We start from the raw sequence: 26425 nt of genomic DNA, 5'->3' as shown, positions 1-26425 counted from the left end.
AAGCAATATGGTCCCCTACAGGTGAATATCCACCAGTGTCAGTAAATATATATATATATTTGTTGCCATTGCAACCAGAATTCTTGACGTAGGAACAAAATGAATTGACGTGCATAATCTTCATATTGCCATCTGTCCATGTTTCAAGTTTCATGAAAAAAGAAGAACTTTGAAAGTTATCGCAGGATCCAGAAAAGTGTGACTGACTGACAGACAGACTGACAGACAGAGCGCAAACCATAGGTCCCCTCCGGTTACATCTGTAGGGGACACTAAAATGCAATATCAGTGCAGTTGTACTTGAATTATTTTCTTTTATTTCTACGTATCTACACAAATTATAATCATGAATTCATCGCAGATTGATTTTCTATGTATTTACACACATTATAATCATGAATTAATCGAAGATTTCTTAGGTTAAGAACTTTTTTTGAGAATCTGGGTTGATATATCGCATATACCTATAATTATTAAGATTGTAACAACAAAAGAAATTTCTATGCATTTTATTCTGCTGCATCTATGAAAAAAAGAACTGGACTACGTTATGTTTTTCTTATAGAAAATGCAAGGAAAACATTGTTTTTAGGATTATGATCGATAAAATGCAATAACTATAACACCATTTATTGGCTTGAATCCATAACCAAACGCGACCCGTACTAAATACTGTTATACATGACAAGCCTAAAAGTAAAATGTTAGGCTATTTCAGTGATAATCCGAAAACAATGTAAACCTAAAAACCTGCGAACCAATTGATCGATAGACTAACGCGCACACCTTCTGTGTTGTGGTTGTCATAAAACAGTCATGGAATTAGTGGTAATAAATGTCCGCCGGAACAGTTGGAATTCACAAGATTTATACGTATTACAAATATATGAATATTGCAACAGTAATAACTTATGAACATTATTAAAAGCTTTTTAACCTGTCTCAAATAGGCATGTAAACGAGCGATGCGTGTTGATGCAGCGTGCTATGGTTTGACAGTTGTGAGTATCGAACATTAATATCAAATAATTATGCCACGTGTTTACATGCAAATACATTAGTATATCCGCTGGTGCATTAAAATAATATAACCGAAACTTTCTAATAAAGATACAACTGGATATGTTAGTTGTCATTTATTTTAAATCTGTTTGAAATGAAAGTTCAACGAATCAAATAACAAAAACTCTTGCATGTATTAACAATGAAAAACGGTGTTTAATGAAACACTGACTTACCCAGTTGAATACAGGTATGTTATGTAGATATTAATCTTCATTCACAATTGTTACTGTGCATATAAGTATGACGCGTGCTTACCTGTGCATACACCGGCTTCATCTGTATATCCGATGTTGCATGGACAGGTGAATGATCCGTTATTATTGGCACACGTGGAATTTGGTCGACAGGCGTGGGTCCCTTCTGTGCATTCATCTCGATCCTCACCACACGTGGTTCCCTTCCACCCAGTCTTGCAGGTGCAACCACCGGTGACTTTGTCACAGTGGGTTTGTGTGTTGTTAGCTACGCATTCACAACTCCTATTACACTGTTCACCCCAATTGCCATCCACGCAAGCTGGTTTAAAACAAAAAGCATGCTATCATATCTTATTTTCGCATAGTTAGTATTTCTCAATTATTATATATCTCTTCCATGTATAATTTTAAACATTTATCATTACATATTTTTTCATTTATTGATTTTGACAAAAGGCTCGAGTATGCAAGACGAATTTCAAAATAAGACGTGTTTATCAAAATCTTTGGTCTAATAGTATAACATAACTTAACATACCAACGCAATTATTTCCTGTACCACTGTAGCCAGGGTTGCATCCACATTCAAATCCCCCAGGATTGTTTGTACACTTCTGAGTGCAATTATGGGTAGCTTCCAAACACTCGTTTTTATCTGTAAATTTTACCAGACATCAACGCTTATATGGGCATTTCAAAATGCGCTTCATTTATTCAAATAAGAATAGTCAAATTATGATAAACATTCAACGTACATTATGCCGCACAGTATATATTTGGGAGCGTTTTTGCTATTTATTCATCGCCCATTCAACGAGGTTTTAAACCGCACGTTAAACACGATGCTGCGTTGAATAAACGCATATGGCCCCGGTTAAAGCCTTTTCTTTCTTTTAAATATAACAAATTTGCAGCGAGTGGAATTTATGTTAGGCGAAACGCGTACTTTTGAGTTAATTAAAGTTGAGTGTAACAGTATATTATGTTCAAAATGAGAGCATTGGGTCATCCTCGTAAGAACGAAAGAACGAAAGAACATACCAATCGTTATAAGCAACCCGACATCTGTATATGCATGGACCATGTAATCAAATTATGCGGATTGAAATTAAAGTTCATTTTTATTAAACAACTGTCGGTACAAATTGTTTCGAGAAAATAAGAAGCTGTTTGTCAGCACCTACATTTTCTAAATGATTATACACGGAAGAATTAATGCATCGACTTAGTTTATAAATTGCATTTTTAAATTACCAGGCCGCCGTATTTGATTGGTGTATGTGGTTACAAGAAAAAACTGTTTATGCAGTTACAACATGTAACAAATCAAAAACATGGGTAATGCATTTAATATATTAGTGAAACAATAGTGACAATAGTGAATAGCGTACCTGTACATACACTGGCTAGCAATGTATAACCATTACGACACTCGCATGTATAGGACCCAAGCTCGTTCTTGCAAGTCTTCAAAGAGTCACCGCAAATGGTTGTGTTCGATGCACATTCATCGACGTCCGTGGTGCAGTTGTTTCCTTGCCATCCATCTTTGCAGGTACATGTTCCATTAGTGTTTGAGCAACTAAGCGAGTTGGCTGTGTTACACCCACAGTCAGTCGCGCATCCGACGCCATATTTCCATGATGGACAAACTGCGATTCACAAGTAAAAATAAAAGTTGTACAAATATGCTGACTTACCTATTTTAAGGTTTACCGATTCAATTTAGTTCTCGATTTTTTACTAATTCGGTTCAACTGAAACTATTGGCAGATTAAATAATTTGCATTTTCAAAAGTCGTTCAAGCAATAAAAACTGTATACTGACCAACCACCTTATTAAATTGGATAACTATGTTAATCGGCGAGTTAACGTCGACTATAAACCGACTTTGAAGGCAATTGAGTATCAATCACATTCTATCGACATTCAAGAAACATAAACACAGAAATGTTCATTTACTTTATCAAAATAATTTCAATTTACCTTGACATGTCCCATCTCCAGATTTAATATAGCCCGTATTGCAGTTACAAACGTACGACCCGGGCGTGTTTGTGCATGTAGAATTTTCAGAACATGGGTCTATGCTACACTCGTTTTGGTCTTGATCACAATTGGTGCCATTCCAGCCTGCCTTACACGTACAGTTACCAGTGTCAAATGCACATGACAACGTGTTCGTTTCATTGCATGAACATACAGAAGTGCAATTTGCACCGTAGTTTCGAGCGGGACATTCTGAAAGGCAGAATGTACACGTATTTTGATGCAAGAACAACGTTATAATTGCACGGTTATGATAATGATGATATAATACTATACACAAAACTTTTATTTTTAACTTTTATGAAGTGGGTTTGTAATTTTTAAGTAATCGATTAAAAACGTGTTAGTTGATTATATTAAATAGACACTTAATTTTAAATACCGTTCTTTTGTGTTTAACACAAATGTAAAATAGAATATTTGAATTTAAGATTTTGATATACATGTATACGATGACAATAATCATGAACGCGTATATGATAAATAAAGTTGTTGAGATGCATACCAATACAAGTCTTCTGATCTTTATCCAACGTATAACCCGTCAGGTTACACGCGCATTCATAGCTGCCCTCTTTTTCAAAGCATGATTGCGAGCAGGGATTTGTGGAACATTCTTTAATGTCTGTAGATAAACAAACAATCATTCATTTATGGAATAATAACATCGAACATTTGATGAAATTGTTGATACAGTTTTGCTCCCCAATCATGGCAATGTATATAATGAGAATTATCATAACATAATTAACTAACAAAACGAAACGTTTAGCAAAACTCATGTATTTCATGTGCATACATTTTTAAAGAGTTGTTTTTAAAAACCATATCTCATAAACAGTATGAGTAAATAGTTAAACAAACTGAAAGTTCTTATGTCGTTACAGAAAGATAAATGTTTTGTAGCTGAAAAAAGGAAACACCAACAATTATTTTACGTTCTCCTTGATTATAAATGTACAAATCTTTGGGCGTTATTGATTATAGCAAGTTAACTGATGGTCAATTAAAAAGTTGTATTAAGTAAACATGATTACCTTCGCATTCAGTTACGCTCCCTGTCTTGAACTTAAAGCCTGAATTGCATGTACATGTTTGGTTGGTATTTATCAAGGCGCAAACACCATTTGTACAATAGTTTGATGTGGAACAATTTTGCTGCGCTGGAAAAATAAAATAAACATGATACACTTTTACATACAAAAAAATATTTTTGCTACAGTTCTTAACATTTTAATCATAACATGAGCCAGCAGAATAGCGTATGCATCAGATTTATTCTACATGTAACGTCTTTACATTTATCTTTCGTATGTTCCGAGTTTGTATTTTGAAAAACAAATCGAGTAAATAATTCATTTTGTACAGCAATACATCCAATGATTGAACTACCTATTGTCAAAACCAAATATTGATAATCAGCATACATACCATTTACCTATCAACACAATTTATAAAACAATTAATATTTCATATATCACTTGTTTCATTTTCCGTGTTTCGATACTGCATGGATGCACATCATGAATCATAAGGAAAACAATTAAACATTGAGGCAGTTAAATTGAAACTCAGCAAACCTATTTTGATACTCACGTAAGCAAGTCTTTTTATCGTCGCCAAGCATGTAAAATTCATTGCACGAGCAACGGAAGCCGCCATCAGTGTTTGTGCACACCTGAGTACATTTAGCCTGTCCGTTTGTGCACTCATTTATGTCTGTAAAAGTTTAATGCTGGACAATTCATAGTTTTTTATCAAAATCTTTATGCGAATTCAACATTTTGTTTACCAAACATAAATTGAGAAAAAACTATGAATCATAATTTATGAATTATATATATATACAGTTGTTGAGCCCAGATAAATCAATCGAAAAGGCTTTAGTGTATACTGTAATTCGTTTTATTGCCGTTATAATTATTAAAACAAAAAATTGTCAAATATTCTTTGTTTTGGTCAAAGAAAATAGTATCCAGTATAATACATAAAAAGGATATCCATGAATAACAATACCATAATTGGTAAAACGCAAGGAGTTAATAATTAGGACCAATCATATGAATATCATTATAGAATTTAGTTTTACAACAATGTCTACCTGTGCACTCTTTGCCATTTTGCACGTAACCTGCATTACAACTACACTCGTAGCTGCCCGGTGTGTTCGTGCAAATCTGCTTACAATCATTAGACTCCACACATTCGTTAATATCTGAAGCGATAAAAATAACACTGTTACTGATTAGCAAAATAGGATTTTAAACAAAAGGTTTTCTTGATAAACAAATCATATTAAAAAAAAGAAATATGTTAATATATGTCTGAAAAATTGTCAAGGCTTTGTTTAATAACTAAATATGTGTTAACAAAAATAGTGAACCATTTCATTTGTTCAGTGAGCATCGACAACATACCAACGCAGATTGCATTCTCTTCTTTAAACCCGGTCTTGCAGCTACACAGGTACGAGCCGGGCGTGTTAGTGCACATCTTGTTACTACCCGGACATCTGTTTAGATCCGCGCACTCATCTTGATCGATGGTGCATTTTGCGCCACTCCAGCCTTGCTTGCATACGCATCCTGTCACGCTGTCACACCTTTCTGCTCCCACACCGCAGTCACACGCGGTAGAGCAGTTGACACCATAGTGGAAAGAATCACATACTGAAATGAAAATTTTCTATCTGTACAACTTGTATTCGTTAAGCTTTTAAATAAAACATGTAAGTACAAACCAATATAAGATTGAATTTGAAATTTATAACCGTTTCCATTTGTCATGTATTACACACAGTGAAACGACAATTTGTTATCATTAGCTTCAGAGTAAAATATATCATGCTAGATTGTAGTAAAAATGAAAATTTCTAAAATTTCAAAATTCATATCAATTTCATATAACATAAAATACTATCTAATTGTTAATGTCTTAAGTTGAAATCTTAAACAATATCGATTGAAACATAGTAATAAACGAAGATAAAAGTTGCTGTATAATTTATACATACCTTCACAAGAGCGACGGTCGTTTGCCAGTTTGAAGCCCGTATTGCACGCGCAAGTGTAATCCCCAAGTGTATTTGAACACGTTTGACTGCATGCATTCGACGTGTTATCTTCACACTCGTTTATATCTGTAATATATGTGAACATGATCCCATCGTTGAGGTCAATGTAATTTAAAGAAGTGAAACTCCAGCTGCTGGAGCAGTATTGCATTCTCATTATATACAATTAGTTGGTCCTTTATTTAAGGCAAGTGACCAATTGCCAGAACAGTACGAAACAGCACAATACGTACAGCAACATGTAAATGGAAAAATAGTCTGCATGCCACCTTATATCTGTTTTAAGAGTTTTGTCATTCGTATACTATTTTTAATATTCGTATGTTCATCGAGGTGAAAATGTGTTGATTATGTAACGATTGTTGTTGATATTGCTTTTGTTTGTTGATATTATGTTTACAATAATACATGTATGAAAATGGCAAAAAGCTTTGTATAAAAAAAGACAAATGTATGCTTCAAAAAAGTCCTTGGGGTTCTCATTATTAACTTTGACGATCAATGGTATTTTATGACATATTAGTTTTCCTAAAATACGCCAAATCCGTACCTATGCACGTTTTGTTGTCAGCACCAAGCTTGTAACCGGTGTTACATAGGCAATTGTAGGTCTTGTTTTGCAGGTCCGCTCTACAAATGTCCGAGCAGCCGTTGTCTGGGAACTCTTTCTTGCACACGTCATTCGCTACAAAATATAATTATTCGTTGTAATAGAAAACACTTATTTCATTATACTTTGTTCAAAAGCTACGCATGTGTCCACCATAAAACATATTTATGGATGCATGTGTGATACTGGTCATAGCGTGATGTTGACAAACAATTTAATCATGTAACTCTTGCTTTACGTTTTGCCCAGTGCGGTATCTTGCATCGATTTATTTCCAACAATGTGGAATGTGGTTACGGTTTGTTTTGAAGACTTCCCTTTATATTTATGAGTCACGGAATGCATGTGCAAAATATGCAGCTCTCTTAACAGATACAATATAATGGAACTTAGTGTCATTTTGTGAAACCAATTGTACCTAAAACGCATTTCTTGCGGTCTGCCTGTAGTTCAAAACCAAAGTAACATTCACAGCTGAAGCGTCCGACGCTGTTCGAGCAAATATGTTGACAACCTGACACCCCAGCTTGGCACTCGTCGAAATCTAAAAATGAACGTTTAATCCATATCGAATTTATGGGCCGTGCTCTGTGAAAAGGGGTTTAATGCATGTGCGTAAAGTGTCGCCCCAGATAAGACTGGGCAGTCGCACAGGCTAATCAGGGACGACACTTTCCACTTTTATGATATTGTTTGTTTCAAGAAAGTCTCTTCCTATCAAAAAACTAGTTTAGGCGGAAAAGCCTGTGCGGACTGCCCTTAAACTCCCTTGTCACAGAGCGGAAAAGCCTGTGCGGACTGCCCTTAAACTCCCTTGTCACAGAGCGGAAAAACCTGTGCGGACTGCCCTTTAACTCCCTTGTCACAGAGCGGAAAAGCCTGTGCGGACTGCCCTTTAACTCCCTTGTCACAGAGCGGAAAAGCCTGTGCGGACTGCCCTTAAACTCCCTTGTCACAGAGCGGAAAAGCCTGTGCGGACTGCCCTTTAACTCCCTTGTCACAGAGCGGAAAAGCCTGTGCGGACTGCCCTTTAACTCCTTTGTCACAGAGCAGAAAAAGCCTGTGCGGACTGCCCTTTAACTCCCTTGTCACAGAGCGGAAAAGCCTGTGCGGACTGCCCTTTAACTCCCTTGTCACAGAGCGGAAAAGCCTGTGCGGACTGCCCTTTAACTCCCTTGTCACAGAGCGGAAAAGCCTGTGCGGACTGCCCTTTAACTCCCTTGTCACAGAGCGGAAAAGCCTGTGCGGACTGCCCTTTAACTCCCTTGTCACAGAGCGGAAAAGCCTGTGCGGACTGCCCTTTAACTCCCTTGTCACAGAGCGGAAAAGCCTGTGCGGACTGCCCTTTAACTCCCTTGTCACAGAGCGGAAAAGCCTGTGCGGACTGCCCTTTAACGCCCTTGTCACAGAGCGGAAAAGCCTGTGCGGACTGCCCTTTAACTCCCTTGTCACAGAGCGGAAAAGCCTGTGCGGACTGCCCTTTAACTCCCTTGTCACAGAGCGGAAAAGCCTGTGCGGACTGCCCTTTAACTCCCTTGTCACAGAGCGGAAAAGCCTGTGCGGACTGCCCTTTAACTCCCTTGTCACAGAGCGGAAAAGCCTGTGCGGACTGCCCTTTAACTCCCTTGTCACAGAGCGGAAAAGCCTGTGCAGACTGCCCTTTAACTCCCTTGTCACATAGCGGAAAAGCCTGTGCGGACTGCCCTTTAACTCCCTTGTCACAGAGCGGAAAAGCCTGTGCGGACTGCCCTTTAACTCCCTTGTCACAGAGCGGAAAAGCCTGTGCGGACTGCCCTTTAACTCCCTTGTCACAGAGCGGAAAAGCCTGTGCGGACTGCCCTTTAACTCCCTTGTCACAGAGCGGAAAAGCCTGTGTGGACTGCCCTTTAACTCCCTTGTCACAGAGCGGAAAAGCCTGTGCGGACTGCCCTTTAACTCCCTTGTCACAGAGCGGAAAAGCCTGTGCGGACTGCCCTTTAACTCCCTTGTCACAGAGCGGAAAAGCCTGTGCGGACTGCCCTTTAACTCCCTTGTCACAGAGCGGAAAAGCCTGTGCGGACTGCCCTTTAACTCCCTTGTCACAGAGCGGAAAAGCCTGTGCGGACTGCCCTTTAACTCCCTTGTCACAGAGCGGAAAAGCCTGTGCGGACTGCCCTTTAACTCCCTTGTCACAGAGCGGAAAAGCTTGTGCGGACTGCCCTTTAACCCCCTTGTCACAGAGCGGAAAAGCCTGTGCGGACTGCCCTTTAACTCCCTTGTCACAGAGCGGAAAAGCCTGTGCGGACTGCCCTTTAACTCCCTTGTAACAGAGCGGAAAAGCCTGTGCGGACTGCCCTTTAACTCCCTTTTCACAGAGCGGAAAAGCCTGTGCGGACTGCCCTTTAACTCCCTTTTCACAGAGCGGAATAGCCTGTGCGGACTGCCCTTTAACTCCCTTTTCACAGAGCGGAAAAGCCTGTGCGGACTGCCCTTCCCTTAAACTCCCTTTTCACAGAGCTCTGCCCATATTATATCCAATGTATCCACTCAATAAAGCTTACAAACTAGGAGAGGTAACCATTGGAATAAAATATAGTTTCATCTCGAATTGCGATTATAAACGAGCAAAAACATGAAAAGTGCTGTACACAGCATGCCCAGAAAATTTAATAAAAGGTAATCCCGATTAATGATTATCTATTACTTCCATGTGTATTTCAGATCCAAAACGATAGCATTGTTTTATGAGAATATCACTCTATATGTGTCCAAATTGGGTTTTACACACAAAATAAAACAACGTTATAGTTATTAAGTAAGAAGATGTTCCTATGTTTTAAACGTAGACGTGAATCATTCGTCGAAATACCTGTAAATCAGGTTTGCATTGAAAATCGTTCCAGTTCGTATTCAATAGCATACATATTGTACAAAGTAATAGATCCGTGTTTTTATGTGTCCTGATCTATATATTACCTAAGCACTTTGTCGCGTCGTTCTGGTTAACTATGTAGCCTTCCCCACAGGAGCAGGTGAATCCACCGATCGTGTTGGTACAATTCTGACTACACGTGTTCAGATCTAGCCTCTGACATTCGTCGATGTCTAAAAGATTATTTCAATGGCGGTTATCTTCAGCACAATAAAAATGATTATAAGAGCAATAAAATAATATTTAAAGGATCATTGACTTGTGTGAGCATGATACCCATAACATAAAGTCTGCAAAAGTTCAATAATTTATCCAATAACCGATGATATGTAAAGATATGCAGTCTTACATCAGCCTTTCTGCACTATGTCGCGATTGGAATTACTAAGACAATTCACAAATGAATAAGTCCATAAGGCGTAGACTATTTGTTAAAAAGGTTATTGTTAAACATATTTAGTTACGCTTGTTATTTTCATATTTCATAAGCATAAATCAACTAATATTTTTCGAACGACCGACAATCAATCGATTATTCACAGTTTGAGTTATGAACTTAAAGGCAACTTACCAACACATGTGACATTATTATCATTAAATCCCGCTCGACAATTGCACGAAAATGAACCAATCGTGTTCGTGCACACTTTGTTGGCGTCATTGCATTTATTTGGCGTTTCGCACTCGTTTATGTCGGTGTCACAGTTGGTTCCCGTCCAGCCAGCCCTACAGACGCATCCGCGTACCGGGTCGCATCGATCGGAACCAGCTCCGCACTGACAGATTCTAGAGCACTGAGCTCCGTAGTTAGGGAATTGGCAAACTGGATAATAATTCATTTATTTAAGTATTGAACTGCGTTTTACTACCAATAACTATTCACAAAACCTTATTTGATTCTGTGAATATCACATTTAATTGCAAATAAAAGATAAGAACAAACAAAACAATACACATCATTCGCTTTAAGTGTCCAAATTGTTAAATGAACATATATGCATGCATGTTTTCAGTATTCTTGTCGATGAAAAAATAAAAGATAAAATACAACATGACTATTTTAATGCTAGTTCCATAGATAATTTGGAACTGCACAGATTTATTATAATTTTCATATGTAACAAGCATGGTTAGAGTTGTTTCAATCATAGATGAGAACGTTGATTGTTTTCTTTCCAAAGTTGAAATTCAGAAACATTAACAATGATATTTCATTTACATTCAGTTTATTTACCTTCGCATGTGATTTTGTCAACTCCGAGTTTGTATCCATCGTAACAACTGCATTGGTAACTTCCAACAATGTTGTTGCATTGTTGCGAACATGATTTAGTTGAATTGCACTCATTAATATCTGCAATAAAACAAAAGAGCTCTGTCAGATATTAACTTAATTCAATAAAAAGCATTTTGATGTAACAGCTGAGATCAACTTACACACATTAAACGGCTAAATGAATGGCCATAAATATATATTGTGAATGAGAGGCCAAAAGTGAAATTAAATTATATTTCATGTCGATTAAAAAGGATTTTTTAATCATTATTTGTAAACGTGAGATAAACTAAAAATACTCATCTGTGCAAAACATTATTAGAAACACGTTTATAATAATGATGACAACCTAATCCTTACCATCGCAACGTGTGTTGCCACCATTCAGCTGGTATCCAGCTTTGCAGAAACACTTGGGTGAGTTGTTATCAACAACACATCCGTCTGTACCGTTACATTGATCTTTACAAAGGTCAGGTATCGTATCTAAAACATAAACATATTTATTTCTCTTTAAGTAGTAAGCGTCTGAGATATTGAATGTTTAAATGCCTCACTGCATGCCGCTAAAAGGTCAAGTTTTATCTGCGAAATAAATGCAAACGTATTAAGAAAATAAAAAACAAAGACCACAGAAACCGATGAATTATAATTTATAAATAATTAATAAACAAAATACTTAAAATATACCATACACGTTTAAACGGATCCAGGGGAATTGCCCCAGTTTCAGGGGAATCGCCCCAGTTTCAATAGTTATTTAATTTTCAATGTCGCATGGTATGGTTTGTCTTGTACTGCATAGGTCATTCGTTAATGTTTCTGGTTTTCATTATTTCTATATATTTAAACATAATTATCCGTTCTTATTCAGTAATGTGTCAGTCGTTTACATGACATACCTTGTTTGCATTGGTTTGAAGTTGAACTGAAGTTGTATCCGGCATAGCAGTAGCATGTGAAGTTGCCCTGGGTGTTGTTGCAGCCTTGGTCACAGCCGCTAGTTGACTCTTCACACTCGTTTATATCTATGACATTCAGAGAGATTGGCTTTTCTTTTCTTTTATTGTAATATAATATATGTGGAGTTTCAAAATGAAGGCTAAGAAGAAAATTAAAGTTTAGTATGTTTACTTGACAATAGAATCATTAATTTTGAATGGAACAATCCAATTAGTTGTTAACCTTATCGTGATCACTAACCAACTGTAATTTTAATGTTTTTAAAATTGATATTAAGTTGAACTTACCGTTACATACGGTTTTATTGATTGAAGACAAGCGGTATCCAGCATTGCAAACACACGTGAAACTCCCTTCGGTATTGACACAATTAGAATTAGGACCACAAGGCGTGCTCTTACATTCGTCGATATCTACAATGTAATATAGATATATCCATCGTTGCAGCTAGCTAACATTTGACCCGATGTTTAAGAAGAAGTATTATCGCTATGTCTTTGTAATATTATCATCCTGCATCATATATACTCTCTAAGCATTACATTACTACTGTGATTTGGCTCAATTCAAATTAAGAAACAACCAAGTTTGAGTAGAGATATGTAATGAATTTAGTACTTAAAATAATGATATCGTTAAAGACGTACCCTCGCACTTAGAATTGTTGTCTTCAAATCCCGCTGGGCATGGAGTGCAGGTGTAAGTCGGTAATGATGTATTTGCTTTGTGTGCTTCCGCTTTTGTGTCCGTGCAGTTGCGTCCGACTGAGCAAGGATTTTCTGCACATGCGTCAAAATCTAATTGGCAATCATCACCTACAAAACATACATATACATGTTGAATAATGCAATTGAAACCATCAAATATTAACTAGTTGCATCGATCTACACATTTAGGTAAATGACCTCTGACCTGCCCAGTACGGCTCGCATTGGCATGTTGCTAATTTGAAGTTAGGATTGCCATGGACCTCTCTCAACACGCTCGTGTTGCACGTGCCGTGACCGCTACACAGAGAACACACTACGAGGACGATGTCCAGAATGGGAGCGCTCACATTCTTGCTGTCTATGACAGTGACACTACAATCAATAAAGAAAACGAATTGGCATACAACACATTTAAGTGATACCAGATAGTCCATTATTTATTTAAATTATTCTGAACTGTATAAAATATACACTCATTTTTAACACGTATTGCGTCCAACCAAGCCCTAGAATCTTCACATATGCACTATCTGAAGATCATTCAAACATCGTGCGGTAAATGTATACCACTAATTGACCTCTATAATAGGAACTTACGGTTTATTTTTAATACATTGGTTAATGTATAATACACACCTTAGGTAATATACATTACCACAAAACAGAATAATTACAAATTACAATGCAAAGATGTTGTTCTCATAGAACAAATTACATGAACTACACATTTTTATATATTCCAATTGCAATACACCAGTCAATCGCTATCATTTTTACTGTACTTTACTCTAACCTTAAATCCTTCGGATTAGTGTCCGTCAATTTTAACGTGACGTTCATAGACTTGTCCGCTTGTTCCATGCCAAGCGTAGCACCGGAGGTGCCGAGCACTTTGTAGTTTAATATGCTTCCATCGTCTTCTCCTTTGATTGTGATTGATCTTGATTCGTTGACGTTAAGTGTCAAAATGTTCTTGTTGCCCACCACCTGTACTCCTGCCACCACAGTTATATTCGGGATTCGGTTGCCTGTAATGATTGAAATATACATTTTTATTTTGCAATTGATAGTTATAAATAGAACATTACATCTATAAAGTATGGTTGAATTGTACGAATGATTAACGTTAACACACCATTTTGGCGATTTATGTGCAAAGTAAAAAATTATAAACAAACAATGAACGGAAACTATAAATACACAATATTACGTATTAAAATTGAAGTATGTTCCTGCCGGTATATTGCATGAATGATTGCATATTATATAAGAATATAGAAATCGAATGATATTTAATTGTAGCTTTATTGTGATTTGAAAATAACGTTAAGTAATATACTAGAAATGGCGCGGCAGAGGCCGACGCGTATCCCCACGCCGAATGTTTGACCTAGGTGTGCCCCAGGGTTGGTAATGGGGCCATGCATAGCTGAGATTGACCGTATTGTCATAAGAGAAGTTCATCATCAATTAGAAGTGAATTGGTGTAGAAATGAAGAAGTTATAGTAAAAGGCAATTTTGGGTGGGTGTGACATATGTGGGCAGGGCGCCCCAGGGTTGGTAATGGGGCCATGCATAGTTGAGATTGACCGTATTGTCATAAGAGAGGTTCAGTATCAATTTGAAGTGAATCGGTGTAGAAATGAAGAAATTATAGTAAAAGGCAATTTTGGGTGGGTGTGGTCTATGTGGGCGGGGCGCCCCAGGGTTGGTAATGGGGCCATGCATAGTTGAGATTGACTGTATTGTCATAAGAGAAGTTCAATATCAATTTGAAGTGAATCGGTGTAGAAATGAAGAAAAATTATAGTAAAGGCAATTTTGGGTGGGTGTGGTCTATGTGGGCGGGGCCCCAGGGTTGGTTATGGGGCCATGCATAGTTGAGATTGACCCTAATGTCATAAGAGAAGTTCAGTATCAATTTGAAGTGAATCCGTGTAGAAATGAAAAAATTATAGTAAATGGAATTTTTTGGTGGGTGTGGCCTATGTGGGCGGGCGCCCCAGGGTTGGGATTGGGGCCATGCATAGTTGAGATTGACCCTAATGTCATAACAAAAGTTCAGTATCAATTTGAAGTGAATCCGTGTAGAAATGAAAAAATTATAGTAAATGGAAATTTTTGGTGGGTGTGGCCTATGTGGGCGGGGCGCCCCAGGGTTGGGAATGGGGCCATGCATGGTTGAGATTGACCGTATTGTCATAGGTGAGGTCCAGTATCAATTTGAAGTGAATCGGTGTAGAAATAAAGAAGTAAATGTAAAATAACCTAAAAAAATGAGTGATAATTTCTGACGCGGCCCCACCCCAACCCCTATAACTTTTGACCCAGGGGTCAGATCAAAATTCCAAATAGTGCAGGGTCGCACATATGCTCATAGCTACCATGTGTGTAAATTTCAAGGTTCTAGTGCTTTTAGTGTAGGAGGAGATAGTGGCCAGGACGGACGGACAGACGGACGGACGGACGGACGGACGGACGGCGGAGATCACCACAATATCCCCACCTTTTTTTCAAAAAGCGTGGGGATAATAAGTATAAATATTACCAAACAATATTTTCATTCGAAAATAGAACGTACTTGCTGCCTCATTTGTTAGTACCGCCTTTTCTTCAGTACTTCCGGTCTCCTTTGCAAGTTGCTCATTGCCAGTGAAGACTAAATCAAATACACACTGAAGGTTTCCACTGCACTTCTTCTCTGCTTCCGCTCGTAATGTAGCGTTGGCTTCTTCCAGGAATTTCGGAGTAAAGTTCGCTTGTATGAAATTGGCGTGGGTGAAGCCGTCTCCATACTTGAAAATGGACTCTTGTGCGGTTGTAATCCCTGCCATTGAATAATTGCTTAAAGTATTGCATGCTATAGTATAACAAAGTATTAGTGAAAACAGCATCAATTTAAGTTGAAATCTAGCAAAAATGAGTGAAGGATACATGTGTTATATCCGTTAAAAAACATTAGCTATATGACATACTAAATATTCAGTTTTATGTAGAACAAGATCTCAGACAACTTATTTTTATGTTTACCTATTTAAGTGCATCGTTCTAAAGAGTATGATCTTAATAATATACATAAAAGGCGATGTACCGTTAAAAATTGCGCTTACATGTACTGCCGAATTTTTCGAAAATCTGTCGTTCAGAAGGTCTTGATAGGGAAGTGTTGGCACCACGTGGTATGAAGTCATCTGTATCATTGTCATTGTAGTTACCCAGCAACCCAACGGTCTTCTTGTTTTTCAAAGTGTTTGGCATCGCGATCGCCATCTGAAGAAGCCCGTTTCCTTCTGTGACATTGAATGTGACTCCTACAATAAAGAACACAATTAATAAACACATGTTCAACTTCCAACGTTGCCATATACTGTAGTATACTGCCATATACTATGTAGTGAAGATAAATTATTTAAAAGACAGTAAAATATTTCTAAGCAGTTGAAGAATAATAAAAACAAGAGCACCGCCTTGCGGGTACAGACCGATCATCTATTTTTCTTTTTAAAGGTGAAGGGACATATCTCAATTTCAATCCCAAAGGAGGGTGGGATGGAGTGGAGAGGGTGTATAGTGTGGGGGTGTGGTCATTTATTACAATATCTTCTAAAAATGAAAAAAAACAAGAGCTGTCAGAGGACAGCGCGCTCGACTATTCGAATGCTTGACATTATAACGTAAGTCATCATGGGGAAATTGTTCATATTCAATAATTTATAAGACGATCTTTCATAAATAAAAAAAGGAAAATAATTATTATTTATTTATTTATTTTATTTATTTTTTTTTGGGGGGGGTGAGAGGGGGTATAATGTGGGGTGTGGTCATTGATTAGACGATCTTTCAAAAATAAAAAAGAAAAAAAGAATGTTTTGGGGGGTAGGGGGGAAGGGAGGTGAGAGGGGGGTATAATGTGGGGTGGGGTAATTTATAAGATGATGTTTTAAAAAAAATGGGGGGTAGGGGGTGAGAGGGGGTATAATTTGGGGTGTGATAATTTATTAGATTATGTTTAAAAAAAATTAGGGGGGGGGGGTTGGGGGAGGGAAGGGATTCTGGGTAGGGGCGTGGGGTATTGTTTGGGTGGAATCAATTGTGGTATTCAGGTAAGTGTTGTTTTGTCAAAGTAATAATGAAATGTGATCATAAATAAAGAAGTTATGGCAATTTAAGCAAAATGTTCAATTATCTAAGTGTAAAAAGGGGCATAATTATGTAAAAATGCTTGATACAATGGTCTGCTCTTGTTTATAGGTTGGGGTCATGTTGGTAAACAAGTATTCAACATATAAAAGCAATATATCAAAGGATCAATAATATGCATATTCTAACTATAAAAGGGGCAATAAGTATGACAAAATGCTTGATAGAGTTGTCTGCTCTTGTTTATAGGTTGGGGTGATTATGGTAAACAAGTATGCAAAATATGAAAGCAATATGTCAAGGGACAATGAAAATAAATGGGGTAGTACGTAAACTTTAACATTTGTATGTTAACGCTAACGGAAACAAAGACGCCTTGGTGAGTAGGATTGGGGGGGGGGCGGGGGTGGATCATCTAATAAATGACAACCACACCCTCACACTAGTGAGGGTGTGGTGGTCATAAATAAGATGATCTTTAAAAAAAAAAGAAAAAAAAAGTGCGGGTGTGGATTCGTGGGGGGGGGGGGGGGGGCGTGGGAGATGGTTTGGGTGGAGTCTATTGTGGTATGTCAGGTAAGTGTTGTTTTGTCAAAGTATCAATCAAATATAATCATAAATGAAAAAGTTATGGAAATTTTAGCAAAATTTAATAATTTGACCTTGAGAGTCAAGGTCATTCAAAGGTCAAGGTAAAATTAAACTTGCCAGGTACAGTACCCTCATGATCGCATGAAAGTATTTGAAGTTTGAAAGCAATAGCCTTGATACTTTAGAAGTAAAGTGGATCTAAACACAAAATTTAACCATATATTCAAAGTTACTTAGTCAAAAAAGGGCCAAAAGTCCGTAAAAATGACAACCAGAGTTATGCAACTTGTCCTTTACTGTCCCCTTATGATAGTTTGCGAGTGTTCCAAGTATGAAAGCAATATCTATGATACTTTAGGGGTAAAGTGGACCAAAACACAAAACTTAACCAAATTTTCAATTTTCTAAGTATAAAGGACCCATAATTCCGTCAAATGCCCAGTCAGAGATACATAACTTTGCCTGCACAGTCCCCTTATGATAGTTAGTAAGTGTTGCAAGTATGAAAGCAATAGCTTTGATACTTTAGGAATAAAGTGGACCTAAACGCAAAACTTTACCAAATGTTCAATTTTCTATGCATAAAAAGGGCACACAATTCTGTTGAAATGCCAGTCAGAGTTACATAACCTTGCCTGCACAGTCGCCTTATGATAGTTAGTAATATTGCAAGTATGAAAGCAATAGCTTTGATAATTAAGGAACAAAATGGACCTTAATACAAAACTTAACCAAAATTTTCAATTTTCTAAGTATAAAAAGGGCACATAATTCGGTCAAAATGCACGCCACAATTATCTGACTTTGCCTGCCCAGTCCCCTCATGATAGTTAGTAAGTGTACCAAGTTTGAATGCAATAGCATTGATACTTTATGAGAACAGTGGACCTCAACGCAAAACTTAACCGGACGCCTACGCCCAGGAGATGACAATAGCTCTTTTTTTTCAAGAAATAGATGAGCAAAAAATGCATCTTTATTTCTAATTTATCGGCATTTTTTTGTTAAATCAGTTAGACAACACTATTACCAGTCATAGTAAATGGAACAATATGAAGACGTTTCGTATTAGAATTCAGATATATATTTTTTTAAAGACCGTCAGCGATTCATTTACATGCATTGACCTTAAGTATATCACCCTTGCTATTTAATGGGTTTGTTTCTTTGCAAGAGAACTCTATCACACGGATCCTAATATTTGTGTATCAATAAGTGTTTATTCGGACAATATTACTTAATTTACTTAATGAATATATACACATGTTTGTGTATTTAAGTATACACGTATGTGTTATATATGAGTGTGCCTGAGTGCGAATTTGTTTTTAAATTTTAAGATATTCAATAGGACACAAACAAGTTGATAAAAATAACCACGAGCCTGAATCACTGAAGAAAGCCGAAATTGTTTTCTCAGACATGTTCCTTGATACGGTCAGTCCGGTGACCGATTTGATGACCATAGTTTCAGGGTTGTAGTAGTCATTCGTGTAGTCCGCCCACGAGGTTTTATTCGTGCCCACGAAAAGCTGTGTCCTGTTCCCTGCCTCGTTCAGCTCCACTTGCATCCAGACCCCATCGCCCTGTATCGCAAAGCCTGAGAACACGGTAGCGTCAGAGAGATCCCCTGTGGCTTTCTTCGCTCTTTGTGTTCGGCACTGGATTTGGAGGGCTACATCTTGTTCACTTACTTTCAGCATGACGTATTCGCCATGGCCGTTGAAGGTGAAGTTTGCGCCATCTAACGTGTTGAAGTGAGGATCACCGACTCCTCGGGCTAAAAATCGCAAGGCATGGATTTATATTTAAGAACACACTGTCATAACGAAGTGTTCTGACATGAACTTTGCCTTGATAAAGGAATGGTTACCCATTTACTCTAACATAATTATGCTGTGCACTTTACAGGACTGTTTGTCGCCGAAGCAGTATAATTAAGCAACCAGGTTTATTTTACATGTATGGAAATTAGTAATATATTTTATATGACCAAAATGCTTTGTTGAAATCACATACATGAAATGTCGCGTGCAATTGAACGAACTTTCTAAATAAACGGTTCACTAGCAATGGCAAAAGTTATGGTTTTAGAAATGCTACACAACATTTTGCTGTTCTGTTATTTATTTGCATATTTCCAATTGCCAATGGGTTCTGCACCCAAAACCAAAGTAAACAAAGTTTTGCCAATCCTTAAACGTGTTTTTTTTTCAGTTTCTTTCATCTTTTCAAATTAATCACCATTGTCATTCTTATGAACATCAATATTTATAAGCAATACTAATTTAGTATCATTAGTTACACCGTTAGTAACTGACGGTGTATGGGATATACACCCTCAGCACGAGAGCGAAAATTGTATCTCAGCCGTCTATTCGATTGCTCGGGTTGTATGGAAATTCACATGGAAAATGCTCCATGAGCACGTGACTAATCTTAGCCAATCGGATAAGGTGATTTTTGTAGGAGGTGAGAAATATATATACATGAATATTTTATATATACATTTATGAAACTAAAGTAGGTGTTCCAAGTTAAATTAAGAAAAAATCAGCACAAATGCGTTGTTATCTACCCTTTGAAAATCAGAAAAACGGCAAATCTCTAGTCGAAAGGTCAGTTTTTAAACAATTTTTACATAATTTAAAAAATTTAAGTAACACAGTAAATAAAACTTCCAGATTAGAAATTATGAGGTATCAACAAACAAAAAAAGAAAGAAAAGAACCGAATTTTAAAGGCCTTTGCAACATGGCGTCTCATCAGGATCCAAACTGTTTGCTATTCTTTTAGTATTCTTTGAAAAAAAAAATCAAAGAAAATGCTAATTTTAGAAATTCAGCAGACGACATTTTTGCAGACGACAAATTTCCCAGCATGCAAAGGGTTAAGTTCCAGCTTCACTCGCAAAAGCACCATGTCCACCTTATCATTTGTTGACAAGGTTGTATGCATCGTACTCAACTCATATCCTAACAAACAATTCCTTTTCATGGTACATTTCAAGAATAAATTGCTTACGTTAACGTTTGAAAGTATACAATACGTTAAACAGGGAAGATTTTGACTTGGGTTAAACATGGACAAACTTATTATTTTTTATTGACGTTTACTCAAATTATGACTATTTTTAAAGTATTTTGAATTGTCTAAAATACTTATATTTGTCAAATACAGCTTTGTTTACACATGTTCTCCTGACACACGAATCAAAGCCGGCATCACTCGATATAAACGCGTATGTTTTGTCTCTACACAACATGATTTATTTATTTTTAGATATAATTATCGTAATTATACGCATATACTCGGAGACAGTTCCGGTTGACGGAAATGTACGAACGAAGGCGATATAACAGGAAAATCATAACTGTTTTAAAACCGCAATATTAATAACGCCTAGACGCGGTTTTCTATTATCACAATACAATCAAATTTTAAAATCCATTGATACTGGCTCCTACCTCGCAGCGAGAACGGGAACAACGAATAACATTGCGAAACGAGAGGCCTGACTTCCCAGTACAGGTCACAGAGATCTGTCCTCTCACAACACACATCCCTGTAGTGTAGGTCCTCCAACTGATGGCTACGGAGATTGACCAACCGATTGACAGAAGCAAAGGTCCCGGCTTCTTGCCCAAATCCGATGAAAGAAAAGGTGGAGACATCATAGGCACATGACTGAAATGAATTAAGGTAATTTTAAAATATAATAATGTGAATGAAATCCAGAAAGCTTATAACCAGTGTTGCAAACATGAAATATGTTCAGAAAATGTTTTGATGTAATATATAGATTCAATCAACATAAGTGTTATACGAATGAACGGCAAACTTTTTAAATTGCTAAAAGCACACAAGAAATCAAACATAAAACCGCATTTTAGAAGAGGTATGACGTCACGAATGAACCAATAAAACAACCTCACGGGTTTAAGTGAAACCATTCTATCAAATATTTGAGTTTAATCTTAAACTGTGGACACCAATTAAACAATCATATATTCTCACTGGATTGAGTGAAACCTTTTATTCACACATCCACATGGCATCTTTTTAAACATTTTTACCAAATATTAGAACACAATCATGAAATTTCGTTAATCGCTACTTCTTACGCATTTTTGAATGTCTTGCATATGGCAAGAATAAGCTTAACGCCTCCCAGTCACATGTAGTCAAAAATATGCAGCTCATCTTGTAACCAAAAGGCGGGAATCAGACTGGCGTAATTTATTCTGTATCATGACCTTATGGCCAATATGTCTGACACATTATCCCTTAGTCAATAGCATATACGTTCGAACAGAAACAGTACGCAAAAAGAATGATAAAACTTCAATGTGAATTAATTGTTAGCCATTGTCAAATTATTTGTTTACTTATCTCAAAGCCTCTTTCTTTAATTGGTTTAATACATTTCAACATAAAATAAGTTAACTCTGGGCAATATAAAAGTATGAACAGCATGTTGTGTAAAATATAATAAGTACCTTTCCATATGGCCGTGAAAGACGTGTAGGTTCCATAGGAACGTGGATGACGTTTGCAGAGTGCCAAGTGTAGTCCCACAAACTGAAGCTCCGGTCCCATTGCAACCAATCCAAAAAGCACGGACAAACAGGCATTTGCCATGCAATGGTCTCATACTGGGTTGCCTTGGATTTCTCTTTCTTGTTCCAGACTTTGCACGCTAGTTCGTCGTTATCTTGAATATTCGTCTTAATTGTGTAATCAAAACTGACGGCACCTTTGTATTGTTCTGAAATATATTGCAATTCCATATATTTCTGAAAACGCAAATGCTTAGGATGTATAATCATGAGCGTTATCACGATTATCAATTTGTTATCGACATCATCACCATCAACATTTTCATTACAATCGTCTAAACCATCGTAGCCATTACAATTTTCATGATCTTCATCTACGATTGCGAATCATAAAACCAAATAATAGTATTTTTTATGAAGAGTATTAAATAAATGCACATGTATAAAGCTTGGTGACATACTATTAAATTTTAGATTTTGATCAGCTCTACGTAAGTAGCTGCCGTCGGCTGTATTGTCGAGTCCCTCGTAGCCACCATTATCGATGTAACCAATAAATGGTGAGCCAAACGTATCAAGCATTCCGCCATTAAGGTACGAGTTGAACGAGTACGAATGATATCCGTCTGTTGTAAATACGACTTGGAACGTAACGTTCTGAAACATTTAAATACCAAGAACAATTTAATTATGAGCGATGGTGGTCGCAACGTATGAGCAACATCCTCGTGTATTAAGAAATTGTATTACTTTTATAAAAATTTGTAAATTTCAACGCTAGATGTGATATTGTTTTGGAGTTTTTTTGTGGCACAATATATTCCATGTGAATTTCCCGCGACGATTTCTGAACATTCACTAGCAAATGCGAGATAGGCGTTAGCGTTGGACGCACGGCGTAGTTCTCAAGAGCTGTCCGAAGCCAATCTCGCGTTAGCTCGTAAAGGTTCGGATAACGTCGCGGGAAATTCACACTGAATATAATGTCACAAAAAAATAAAAATGAGCATTTTGTACCTCGTTTAATCTTTGTTGCCAGACCGCATCTAGCGTTGAAATGTTTGCTATTGCTATCATGAATTTTTAAGTGTTAACTTTATTTTTCGAAATATTTTACGAAATATGCGTTGATTTTGAGTGTTAATGGGCTTTTAAATGGAAAGTGCGAAATGTACTTCAGAATCCACTCACATCATTTCCTCCAAATCTTTTTGCCGCATTCCATGTGGCTTTCAGCACATAGATGGGCTCGAAGTTGGCCTCGCCATAGCTTTCGTTCACAAATCCCTTCACCTTAGCGCTCACATTAGCATCAGTAACAGTTGCAAAGTCATAAGACTGGTAAAACAACTGATTGTTTGTCACAAATAGATCTGCAAAATAAGGCGCGATGCAAACGGCGCCCCTGAAGTCTTCGCTGTAACCTCGACTGTTGCTTGGTGGGGAATAACCCAAAAATGGTTGCTTGAAGCAAATAAGGCCATTCGGACAAATCTACAATGAAACGAATGTATTGATTTAAGTATTTCAATAATTTAAAATAGTTTTATTTTTTAGAAGATTTGTTTATATTCTTATAAAACGTTTTCATTTCAATTAAGCAATCATCTAAAATGTGATTTTGTGTAAATTTAACTCCTCACGACGACAATATCAAAAACGTACACATTGTTTGACTTAGTAAATGGAACTTTTTTAACAAACTGTATAATCTTATTTTGTAAATAAGACATAATAGGCAAACTCGCGACTGTTCATATAAAGTGGCATAATCAAAACTTCTAGCACCTCAAAAAATAAATAATATATAAATTATTTAGCACTCTTTTGCATATTCATTAATTAACGAACCATAGTTTGCTACATATTCGTAAAATACAGATTGTAGCATTCAAACGCATAATTTGGGTACGTCTTGCGGCTGAGTGATGCCTTGTCTCTTATTCTTACCAGTTGAATCTGCATATGAAATGTAATGGTGTAGCTGAACAACAGAGATACACTCACGTATATTTTTCTGTATCCCGTACCGCGGAATGGTACCCGGTATCCAAGATTGGGGAGAGCGGTACACGTATCGTCAGAGGCGAATGAGGCCTGGTCCCCGGCTGTTGTGCCATACTCCAAGAAGAAGCCTGAATAATAGGCAAACATGACACTAATTTACTGAGGACACAAAAAGCCATTAAATGTGATAAGTGAGAAACACGATAAACACAAAAACTTGCAATAATATGTTTTCTACAATACCATATGTAAACAAGTAAATACTGATGCTCGGCAAATAACTAGATAAGTGAAATTAAAACATAACAGTAAATACCACGCGATGGAAGCTCGGGAGATGCTGTTGTTGGTTTTTGTGTTGTAGTAGACGGCTGAGTTGTAGTAGGAGGTTGTGTTGGAGTAGATGCCGTGGTTGTTGAAGCTGCCGAAGTTGTTGTTTCAGCCGCAGTTGTTGTAGCAGCCGCAGTTGTTGTTTCGGCCGAAGTTGTTGTTTCTACCGAAATTGTTATTTCTGCCGAAGTTGTTGTAGCAGCCGCGGTTGTTGTTTCAGCCGCAGTTGTTGTAGCAGCCGCAGTTGTTGTTTCTGTCGCAGTTGTTGTAGCAGCCGCGGTTGTTGTTTCGGCCGCAGTTGTTGTTTCTACCGCAGTTGTTGTTTCTGATGAAGTTGTTGTAGCAGCCGCAGTTGTTGTAGCACCTGTAGTTGTTGTTTCGGCCGTAGTTGTTGTTTCTACTGCAGTTGTTGTTTCTGCCGAAGTTGTTGTAGCAGTCGCGGTTGTTGTTTCAGCCGCAGTTGTTGTAGCAGCCGCAGTTGTTGTTTCTACCGAAGTTGTTGTAGCAGCCGCAGTTGTTGTTTCTGCCGAAGTTGTTGTAGCAGCCGCGGTTGTTGTTTCGGCCGTAGTTGTTGTTTCTACCGCGGTTGTTGTTTCTGCCAATGTTGTTGTTTCTGCCGCAGTTGTTGTAGCAGCCGCGGTTGTTGTTTCAGCCGAGGTTGTTGTTTCGGCCGCAGTTGTTGTAGCCGCCGCAGTTGTTGTTTCTGCCGAAGTTGTTGTAGCAGCCGCGGTTGTTGTTTCGGTCACGGTTGTTGTAGCAGCCGCAGTTGTTGTTTCGGCCGTAGTTGTTGTTTCTACCGCAGTTGTTGTTTCAGCAGAAGTTGCTGTAGCAGCCGCAGTTGTTGTAGCAGCCGCAGTTGTTGTTTCTGCCGAAGTTGTTGTAGCAGCCGCAGTTGTTGTTTCTGCCGAAGTTGTTGTAGCAGCCGCGGTCGTTGTTTCGGCCGTAGTTGTTGTAGCAGCCGCGGTTATTGTTTCAGCCGCAGTTGTTGTAGCAGCCGCAGTTGTTGTAGCAGCTGCAGTTGTTGTTTCGGCCGTAGTTGTTGTTTCTACCGCGGTTGTTGGTTCTGCCAATGTTGTTGTTTCTGCCGCAGTTGTTGTAGCAGCCGCGGTTGTTGTTTCAGCCGAGGTTGTTGTTTCGGCCGCAGTTGTTGTAGCCGCCGCAGTTGTTGTTTCTGCCGAAGTTGTTGTAGCAGCCGCGGTTGTTGTTTCGGTCACGGTTGTTGTAGCAGCCGCAGTTGTTGTTTCGGCCGTAGTTGTTGTTTCTACCGCAGTTGTTGTTTCAGCAGAAGTTGCTGTAAGCAGCCGCAGTGGTTGTAGCAGCCGCAGTTGTTGTTTCTGCCGAAGTTGTTGTAGCAGCCGCAGTTGTTGTTTCTGCCGAAGTTGTTGTAGCAGCCGCGGTCGTTGTTTCGGCCGTAGTTGTTGTAGCAGCCGCGGTTATTGTTTCAGCCGCAGTTGTTGTAGCAGCCGCAGTTGTTGTAGCAGCTGCAGTTGTTGTTTCGGCCGAAGTTGTTGTAGCAGCCGCGGTTGTTGTTTCGGCCGGAGTTGTTGTTTCTACCGCGGTTGTTGTTTCTGCCAATGTTGTTGTTTCTGCCACAGTTGTTGTAGCAGCCGCAGTTGTTGTTTCAGCCGAGGTTGTTGTTTCGGCCGCAGTTGTTGTTTCTTCCGAAATTGTTGTAGCAGCCGCGGTTGTTGTTTCGGTCACGGTTGTTGTAGCAGCCGCAGTTGTTGTTTCGGCGGTAGTTGTTGTTTCTACCGCAGTAGTTGTTTCAGCAGAAGTTGTTGTAGCAGCCGCGGTTGTTGTTTCGGCCGAGGTTGTTGTTTCGGCCGCAGTTGTTGTTTCGGAAGCAGTTGTTGTAGCAGCCACAGTTGTTGTTTCTGCCGAAGTTGTTGTAGCAGCCGTGGTTGTTGTTTCGGCCGAAGTTGTTGTAGCAGCCCCGGTTGTT

General features: G+C 38.1%; 1 protein-coding gene across 1 annotated transcript in view; it reads right to left on the bottom strand.

Annotated features, from left to right (window-relative positions):
* Positions 1 to 25308, bottom strand: part of LOC127859613 (fibrillin-1-like) — a 43584-nt gene extending 18276 nt beyond the window's left edge. Inside the window, exons 1-30 of the mRNA XM_052397115.1 lie at positions 24470 to 25308; positions 24154 to 24281; positions 23338 to 23640; positions 22608 to 22803; positions 22087 to 22355; positions 21055 to 21274; positions 18972 to 19367; positions 15967 to 16167; positions 15438 to 15683; positions 13649 to 13883; positions 13058 to 13227; positions 12793 to 12960; positions 12433 to 12558; positions 12085 to 12210; positions 11543 to 11668; positions 11141 to 11260; positions 10478 to 10729; positions 9951 to 10079; positions 7414 to 7539; positions 6936 to 7070; positions 6326 to 6451; positions 5730 to 5981; positions 5414 to 5527; positions 4909 to 5031; positions 4350 to 4475; positions 3818 to 3937; positions 3250 to 3504; positions 2654 to 2914; positions 1801 to 1917; positions 1321 to 1581 (exon numbers count right to left, since the gene is read on the bottom strand). Coding sequence (XP_052253075.1) covers positions 1321 to 1581; positions 1801 to 1917; positions 2654 to 2914; positions 3250 to 3504; positions 3818 to 3937; positions 4350 to 4475; positions 4909 to 5031; positions 5414 to 5527; positions 5730 to 5981; positions 6326 to 6451; positions 6936 to 7070; positions 7414 to 7539; positions 9951 to 10079; positions 10478 to 10729; positions 11141 to 11260; positions 11543 to 11668; positions 12085 to 12210; positions 12433 to 12558; positions 12793 to 12960; positions 13058 to 13227; positions 13649 to 13883; positions 15438 to 15683; positions 15967 to 16167; positions 18972 to 19367; positions 21055 to 21274; positions 22087 to 22355; positions 22608 to 22728 — 4921 coding nt within the window. The 5' untranslated portion in view covers positions 22729 to 22803; positions 23338 to 23640; positions 24154 to 24281; positions 24470 to 25308. The remainder of the gene's footprint in view (positions 1 to 1320; positions 1582 to 1800; positions 1918 to 2653; positions 2915 to 3249; positions 3505 to 3817; positions 3938 to 4349; positions 4476 to 4908; positions 5032 to 5413; positions 5528 to 5729; positions 5982 to 6325; positions 6452 to 6935; positions 7071 to 7413; positions 7540 to 9950; positions 10080 to 10477; positions 10730 to 11140; positions 11261 to 11542; positions 11669 to 12084; positions 12211 to 12432; positions 12559 to 12792; positions 12961 to 13057; positions 13228 to 13648; positions 13884 to 15437; positions 15684 to 15966; positions 16168 to 18971; positions 19368 to 21054; positions 21275 to 22086; positions 22356 to 22607; positions 22804 to 23337; positions 23641 to 24153; positions 24282 to 24469) is intronic.
* Positions 25309 to 26425: the final 1117 nt, after the last annotated feature.

The sequence above is a fragment of the Dreissena polymorpha genome, chromosome 15 (assembly GCF_020536995.1).
Source record: "Dreissena polymorpha isolate Duluth1 chromosome 15, UMN_Dpol_1.0, whole genome shotgun sequence".
Classification (NCBI taxonomy): domain Eukaryota; kingdom Metazoa; phylum Mollusca; class Bivalvia; order Myida; family Dreissenidae; genus Dreissena; species Dreissena polymorpha.
The sequence above is the reverse complement of the archived record's forward strand: the minus strand, read 5'-3'. Positions and strand labels throughout refer to the sequence as shown.